At 32.5% G+C, this 8,873-nt stretch overlaps 1 protein-coding gene across 7 annotated transcripts; it reads left to right on the top strand.

Annotated features, from left to right (window-relative positions):
* The first annotated feature begins 413 nt into the window (after positions 1–413).
* LOC114274009 (putative lipid phosphate phosphatase 3, chloroplastic) lies at positions 414–6,492 on the top strand. 7 transcript variants are annotated; one of them, XM_028215863.2, is made up of 9 exons: positions 414–1,225; positions 3,018–3,108; positions 4,138–4,359; positions 4,458–4,545; positions 4,672–4,781; positions 4,910–5,000; positions 5,229–5,417; positions 5,523–5,582; positions 6,178–6,492. In XM_028215863.2, the coding sequence occupies exons 2-9, from the start codon at positions 3,022–3,024 to the stop codon at positions 6,381–6,383; spliced, it is 1,053 nt and encodes a 350-aa protein (XP_028071664.2). In that variant the 5' UTR covers positions 414–1,225; positions 3,018–3,021; the 3' UTR covers positions 6,384–6,492. The 7 variants fall into 7 exon arrangements, with proteins under 7 accessions (XP_028071664.2, XP_028071669.2, XP_028071668.2 ...); XM_028215867.2 differs by lacking the exon at positions 414–1,225 and adding an exon at positions 1,252–1,348; XM_082897160.1 differs by lacking the exon at positions 414–1,225 and adding an exon at positions 1,357–1,419.
* The last annotated feature ends 2,381 nt before the right edge of the window (positions 6,493–8,873 follow it).

The following is an 8,873-nucleotide window of genomic DNA, read 5'->3' as shown; positions in this document are numbered from 1 at the left end:
ATAAGGGAAAAATTTTCTCCACAAAATAAGGGAGAGATTTTTTCTTTAGAATAAGAGAGAGATTTTGTTAATAAAATGAGGAATTATTGTTATATATTAGTTTCAAAATAGAAACATGTGTAAAAAAATAAAAAGAATAATTTAATTTTATTACATTAAATAAGACTTAATAAAATACTCAAAAAGAATATAAATTAAATGAAATAAAACACTTAAAAATAAGATTTATCAAAGAAAATGACCCTTAATAAAATATCAATCCCGATTGGTAGCTCGAAATCATCACGGCTCGAATGGCCCAAGTCCAAGCGACGTCGTTATCGATTTTTTTTTTCCTTCTCTCTTTGAAGATGAAGAAAAAAGATGAAGAACAAAGAGAGAAAGAGGAAGCTGGGTTCGTTTTCATCAACAACAACACAGAGAGAGGAACAGAGTTTATCTTCATCATCAACAACACAGAGATCTTCATCAATATCATCCGATCTTCATCTTCATCATTTTTTTTTTCATTGTTTTTCTGCAGATCTTGTTCATCATCTTCATCATCTTCAACATCTTCAACATCATCACCATCTTCATCAACAAAAAAAAAAAAATTCCGTTGGTCTGCAGATCTGGATCAACATTATCATCAATAATTTTTTTTTTTTTTCAGATCTAGATCTACTTAAAAAAAAAAAAGTTTGAAAGAGGAGATCGGACCGTCGATCGCCGCCACCATCACTGTCAATTGCAGCCACCATCGCCAACCGTCACCATCGATCGCCTCTTCTCTTCTCTCCTCTCTTTTCTCTCTCTCTCTCTCTCCCTTTCTTCCCTCTCTTCTCTGTGTTTGAAAGAATAAAGGGGAAAGAATGAAAAGGAAAGAAACAAAGAAGAAAAAGAAAAAAAAAAAAACACTATCCAAAACGACATCATTTTAAACAATTTAAGTCATTTAGACTTAAAAAAATTCGAACTGCTAATCATTTTTTATAAAATATATAATTTTTTTCCCCGAAAACATTTGTTAATCTATATCTCGCTCAGCGCAGTCACCGCTTTCAAACGTGGCAGCCATTTCAACAAACCACGTCATGTCCCCCTCTTTCTCTTTCTTCACACAGAGGGTTCTTCTCATCTCACACACTCTCTCTCTGTATCACGTCGGTAACCATTGGAGCTTATAAACAAGAGAAAGGGATTTAGGAAACCCCCCATTGTCAATTTCCCACTTCAAACTCAAGTATTTTTTTGTCCTTTTCGCTCTTCATTTTATTTATTTTTTAATTTTTTTTATGATTCACTCGTAAACTACCAACAATATTATTCGAGAAATGTTAAATGTTGTTTTATAGGTTAAAAAAAAGTGAGTTAAAATATGTAAAATTTGAGTTAAAATATATTATTTTTCTGGATATGCGACTCTGTTCATCATTTGTATGCTATTTAACACTTGCAAGCTTGGCCCTCTTTGAACTTACCTTTTGCTTTTATAATGATATTGCTAGCTATAACACAGCTGTTGTTGTAATATTCTCGGATTCTCCACTGCTATCTCTTTCTTGGGTTAATAATTCCAGATGTACCCATCTCTCGGGTCGGTGGGGTTTCTTCTCCCTATAAATCCAGCTTTCAATTGGTTTTGGGAGTTCATATTTATTATTGTTTTATGAATAGGAATGTGTGAGTATGTACATATTTTACTCCATATAGTTATGCACATATGTATGTGTATAAGCGGTTGATTTTGGTGAGACATTAATGCTTCTTTTTATGCTAGTTTTTAAGCCCTTGACCCACAACATATGTATGTAGTTTGGGCTCTTAGAATAATGAATTGGGATTTCTCTATTGGTGCAGGTCATTTAATTTTAAATGATGCCTCTGTCATATTTGCTGGTCAAAATGATGCCTATGTCTTATGCAGAATAGATTGGAGATGTTCAAGAAAGAGAACAAGCAATTGAAAAATGAAATGGCTATTAATAAGTAACACTGGGCTATGCAACACTGAATTTTCAGATTAAAAAGTAAAAAAATCTCTCAATAACATTACCTAAAGATTACAACTTCTAGATGCTTCTAAGAATGTTATTTGATGCCTAAAGTTGTAAAAATGGACTTTAGGATAGGATCATAGCAATCTAGCTTCAGTTTAGTGCAAACATATAAAGCTCATGTTCAGAATTAATTGAGCAGCTTTTATTCTTGTTATTGCATGTCTTTCTAATGGTGTTTATGATTTGTGATGTGGTTCTAATTAAAAATGGTGCTAATCATTCACATATATTATTAGATACATTTGAAGCTTCAAATATTTACATCAAGGATTACTAATGCTGTGTTTGGTTGGGGAATTTGATGTGAGATTTGGAAAGGGAAAGGGAAAAGATGTGTGAAACTAGGTGAAATTTAGGTATGTTTTATTCACATTTCACTTACATTTTCTATTTCTTTTTCCAAATCCCTCCTCAAATCTTCCAACCAAACACAACATAAGTTGTTAATACAACATTTATTTTCCCAGTTTATTGGTTTGTATTTTGGGCTAGTTTGTCCCGTCAAATCTTCCAGTGTGTGTCTTGAACATTATGATGACTATTTGGCGCATGTTTTGATTTGTTACAACTGATGATACTCTTTAATAGTCAATCATATAATATTTCATATTTTGTGGTTGATTCCATCTGTGTTAATGTTGATAAACTCAGCTGTTTTGTTACACTATTTAGATTATTAGTAGTTGTATATGTGTTCTCTAATTGTTCTCCTTTTTCAAAAGAAAAAAAAAAGAAAATATTATGTGAAGATTTTATGTAGCCCTACAAAAATACTCATTTTACACTATAATTTAGATCCATTACACTATCATTTAGTCCTATACTAATGAAGATTTCATTTGACATTAACTTTTGCGATTTAGGTTTTTTTCCACTTTTTTATTTGTTTGTTTGTTTGTTTGTTTTTTTTTTTTTTTTTTTTTTTTTTTTTTTTTTTTTTGGGTTCCCTGAATATTGATTGTTCGGGTCATCTAGATGTATGAAGCCAGAGGCTGGAGATAGCTGCAGTTTTAGTGCTAGGTGTTCACGCCTCTACTCTCCGTTGATAGAATACAATAACCAAGAGGTACTTCCCCCCTTTTAGTAGTGCAAAACCCATTCATGTTAAACTTCGTTAACCTTGCCATTCTTAAGAATTCAAATATGATGCTATGTGGAAAGTTTTGTTTTTGTCTTTACTCTCGTTTATGCTGTTCTGAGATTCACTTTCTTCCCCTTTTCTTCTTACTATATACAGAGAGACTAAGCATCAATTACCAAAAACCTTTGAGCTTAATGATGTGTTCTCCTTTTATTTATTTTTTTGCTATATAATGCTTGCACAGACAGCTAATTTGTGTCCAAAAACTTTTTACAAGTTGTTTGTGTAATACTGGTCTGTTAGTTATATGCTTATGTGTTGAAATATGAAGTATATGTTGGTTTCAATTTTATGGTGTCTCTAGTTCATTTACTACTCCTTGTTTGCATCATCTCTTTATAATGCTTTACTCAGTCAACGGGTCCTCAAAATTTTTTATTTTGATAAGCAAAATGTACATAATCACAGCTAGTTACAACGTTCAAATTTTGTCATTTTTTTGTTTTCTTCTCCTTCTTATTGTTTGTGGTGGGGGTTGGATATTTAATCTAATCTCTGCAGTTACTCTTACTACCCTACTCTTTTTGTCTCCTGCAACATCATCATCATTTTATGAAGTTTTGGGACTTACCTTTGACAAACATCCAAAGCACAATAATTATTAATTTTTAAATCAAACACCATAACTTGGGACTTTGTAGCCTTATGTGAAATATGGGGGTAGCTTTTATTGAAATATGTGAATATATGGTAGTATTTAGTGGAAATTCAAAATAACAAACAAAATTACAACTGCCAAGGCTGTGTTTGGATATTGAATTTGTCGAGGAATTTGTGGAGAGAAAGGAAAATTGTCACTTTCTCTTCCATTTTCCTTTGCCTCAACAAATCCAAGATCCAAACATTGCCCAAAAGATTCTCATATTTTTGGTGTTAATCACAGTTTAGCTTGCTGTCTATCTAATCACTATAATTTGTGTCATGGTGGATTGCATGTGTATTTATCATTTACAGGAAAGGCTGCTGGAAGTCCAGCTTGGGTCACATACTGTAAGGTCCCATGGAGTCACAGTGGCTAGGATGCACATGCATGACTGGCTTATAATGATGCTTCTTGTGGTAATAGATGTTGTCCTGAATCTTATCCATCCATTTCCTCGCTTTGTCGGGAAAGACATGATGGATGATCTCAAGTATCCCTTAAAAGATAACACAGTTCCTCTATGGGCTGTTCCTGTAAGCTATTATTTACATTATTATGTACAATCACTTTATAATTATATTGCAATGCTTATATGTGACAAGTTTTCTAAATTTATTTTTTGTTTGATTAGATGTATGCGGTTCTGTTGCCTATAGCCATCTTTCTCTTCTTTTATTTTCGTAGGAAGGACGTCTATGATCTTCATCATGCTATACTAGGTGATGCAATTTTCAGCTTCATCTTGTTTTATTAATATTTTTCTTAAAATAGATTCAATCAATTGAGCTAGCTATTTTGTAGAAACAGTCTGATTCTGTGTATTTTTTCTTTTTCTTTTTTCACAGGCCTTTTATTCTCTGTTTTGGTAACAGCAGTTCTCACTGATGGTATAAAGGATGCAGTTGGTCGGCCTAGACCAGACTTTTTTTGGCGATGTTTTCCAGATGGAAAGGATGTATGGTCCTCTGGATCTATAGCGCTTTGACTGTTAATTTTTTTCTTTTGTTTCTTGTTCCATTTTCCACTCTTAATTAGGGTACCTCATATTTAACCCTTTTTTTTTTTCTTTTTTTTTTTTTTCAGATTTATGATCAATTGGGAGATGTTATATGTCATGGACAGACAAGTATTGTAAAGGAAGGACATAAAAGTTTTCCAAGTGGGCATACTTCATGTAAGAAACACCTAATACTATATTTGTATATCTTATGCTATCTTTGGTAGGAGAGAAAAGAAAAAAATATCAAAAAAAGAAAAACAAAAGAAGGATAGAGAAAATAAAATTTATTTATTTATTTATTTTTGGTCTTAAAAGAAGAGAGAGGAAAAGAAATACAAAGATTTTTTTTGAAATTTCCCAAGACCTTTTAACTTTGTGGAGAATTGCATTTTTAATTTGCAGGGTCCTTTGCTGGTCTGGGATTTCTCTCATTGTATTTATCTGGAAAGATAAAAGCATTTGATCGTAGAGGCCATGTTTCAAAACTGTGCATTGTTTTTCTTCCTTTACTTATTGCATCTTTGGTTGCCATTTCTCGAGTTGATGACTACTGGCACCACTGGCAGGATGTGTTCGCTGGAGGTCTCTTAGGTTTGTCCAATCATGTCTTTTTATTGCTATTCCTTATTGATACCTGATAGTGATGCATGCAGTAGATGCATACTTTCACCGAGTATTAAAAAGTGTTTTCTGTAGGTCTCACGGTGGCCATATTTTGTTACTTGCAATTTTTCCCACCTCCGTATCATGCTGAAGGTATACTGCTATTTCTTTCCACTTCTTCTTCTTCTTCTTCTTTTTTTTTAAATATAAAAACCAAATATCATTTGCTGTTGAGGAAAGTAAATGTTAAAGTCATGTACATGTTACAACATATTGTTGATAAGATTCTACACTTCCGTCAAAACGATAGAAGTGGCTTTTTTATTTGATTTTTGGGATGTGTCGCTAATGAAATTGCTGAACTTCAGCGCTTTAGCTTCGAGTTCATGTGGATGAGATTACTCGATATCACTTCCATGTACATGTTGGATTCTGTTAGTGTATCATAGACATTTCTGAATCGATATCACAAATGTGGGCTTTATGTACTTTTGAAATGCATCTACCGTACCCTTAAAGGTTCAAAACCAGTTAAGTTGTGGCCTCTAGAATGCGTTTTGGTTCTTCCCTAATAGGCCGTCATTCTCAGCATGCCTTCGTACACATTCTGAACTAGTGTTGTAAAAAAATATCTAATATTCTTCTGACGGGTTATTGAAACCAAATCTAATCTAAAGGTTGTCATCAATTAATCGTTTTTGGTTGAAAATGTTAGTCACCTGCGGCTTCTGCATATTTTTATCCATAGGTTGGGGGCCTTATGCTTATTTTCGGGAGTTAGAGGAATCACGTGCAGCTTCACAAGCAACTAATGTGAATTCAAAAAATGCACAGTCCACAGAGGCTCATATCGGATTTCAACAAGATGAAAGAAACAACAATGCATTCATGGGGATATCTTTAGCAGGTGATTCTAGTTTGAAAGCGGAAGATTTGGAATCTGGGAGGAGGTAATTTTGAAATTTTCTACTAGTTTTTAGTAACCTTCGTCATTGTACTTTAGGTATTACGATGTACATGTGAATATTGTTTGACCATTTTTAATGCCAACTATTTTTGTATATGATTGAGTCTGGGGTTGCATTTTTCATTAGCAGCTTGAGATGCTGTTGAATTGCTTTGTTGAGAAAATTACTAATTGAACATAAACACTTGCCCATCTGAAAAGCTCGCTTTTCTCTTCTTCTTCATTTTTTTTTTCCCCATTTTCAAATTATTATTTTTTATTGCGAGTTTCAAACTTCTTGCTCATTTGCTCTCATGTAATCGTTTCCTAGTTCATTTTATGAAGATGCTTGCAAATAACAGCTGTATAATAACATATTTACTATATGTAATACTCAATTTAAGTGGAAACTTCTCAGTAATTGGAGAGAAATTAATTACCAATTCTGTTTGTTGAGCATGGAGAGAAAGCACAGAGACTGTAATGCTCTCTAGTTTTTCAAAAATCTTGTCAGCCTCACTCTATACCAGTATGTAAATCATATCATTTTTGTCCCCATTGAGGCGTGAATATTTTGATTTCAATCATGGGTTGCGGTGATTTTGAAAAAATTATGACACAAATAGAATATGGGTTACAGCGATTTTGAAAAATTTATGATACCAACAGCATATGGGAAAATGAAAAAAGAGAGGGCATTTCGTAATTATCAACTCCTCTTAAAGAAAATTTTATTTGTCTTGATTTTTGTTCTTATTTATTTTTAAGCTGCAGCCAAAGAAAATTCAAATAATAATAAAAAGAACGAAAAAAGAGAGGCTATTTTAGTAAACTAAGCAAAACAACAATGGCTACTTTCGTCAGATTAGCAGAACCCTATACGCTCTTCTCGCGATTCTAATACAACAATGGGTGATCAATTTAGAAGAGGATTATTAATTTTTTTGAGTTTTTAATAAATGATGTTTATATAAGATACTAATTGAGTGAGTTGTTTGGCAATTGTTACAATTGTTCTGGTATCATTTAGCAGTTGATGATAGAGGGCAAGATTAATGTAAGCGGGGGTTGAATAATTGGGGGACTTCTCTAAGGTCGGTGTTGTTTGTTTGGAATTCTAGTCATCTGAGACTCTGTGATTAGTATTAATCACTTGTCTTCATCTGAGGCTGTGTGATTAACAACTTAGGATTTGGTTCAGATCATCACAAAGTGGAGCGCGTGTTGGACTCATGAGCGCAAAACTGGATGGTCCAGTCCTATAGCTAAATTATGGCCAAATTATAATGACCAATCAAAAACGTTGGATTGTAATGAGAAAAGAAAATTTTGCAAGGGGCAGCATCAAATTACTTGAGTTTCTGGGGGCTAACATACTTTCTTATCAATGACACCCCAAAAATAAAAGCATTGGCCAATAGAAATTGCCTTTCGTAGTTTCCATGTATGGTTGAAAGAAATAAAGTTCTAGCAGTTCTTTTTTAATCTTTCAGAAATATGTTTTTTTTATTATTATTTTATATTGTTGCTATTTTTTTGGACACGTAATATATGTAGACAAAATTTGAAACTTTTTCTTTTTTAAATTTTAAAATATATTTTACATCAATTTTAATATTAAACAATTCTCTAGGGAGGAAAAAAGAGAAAAGAAAAGAAGATATAGGGTGTGGGCACATAGCACACATGAATGTACGTGACTCTGTGCTAGTTCTATTGTATCTGTTGGTAGTTAGCAAATAACTGAGAAAGCATCAGTAAGTTCATGAATGAAGTTGAAAATGAAGGAGATTGGTTTGCAGTTGGCTGTTATATCTGTATTAACTAACTATTATTATTAAGGTACCCAAAGTCATGCATGGATTGAAAACCCTTCACATGTTAGTTGGTCGGTGTGTACTCTCTCTACTATGATTGATTGCAACGCATTTCCATCAACCTTGTTTTGTGTGTTACATACACTAATTAGTGTATCAACATTAATTATGATATTATTATTGACCCCACTCATTATACAAATTATAAATACTAAAAATATTTTAAATTATATCATATCATTAATTGGTACACTAATATTAATACACTAATTTATACATATAACATTATTCTATTTTGTATAGATAATTTTCATTTGCCGTCTTCTTTTTTCTTCTTCTTCTTTTTCATCCTTTATATTTGTTAAGACACCAAATATATATACACATTTTTATAGCATAGCATTTAAAAGTGAAGTCAATGGTGTACTTCATTTCCAACCCTCCCTTGACACACTTCTTCCCTCTTATCACCCATCTAATACCCAATTTGATTACCTCTGTACTTTTCTTTGTTTCTTTTTTATTTTTTAAAGAAAATTATTTGTAATTTTGTATAATAGAAGCATTAATTATACAAAATGCTTTGATCGTAGACATAATTACTTGGATTTTTCTAGATAGTGTGTTGTGTGTAAAGATTAATTTGATATAGTGTGGATCTGTATATAAAATGAATTTGAG

This window comes from Camellia sinensis, chromosome 1 (genome assembly GCF_055761805.1).
Source record: "Camellia sinensis isolate YWXY chromosome 1, ASM5576180v1, whole genome shotgun sequence".
Taxonomy (NCBI): Eukaryota; Viridiplantae; Streptophyta; class Magnoliopsida; order Ericales; family Theaceae; genus Camellia; species Camellia sinensis.
This window is presented reverse-complemented; position numbering and strand designations above follow the sequence as displayed.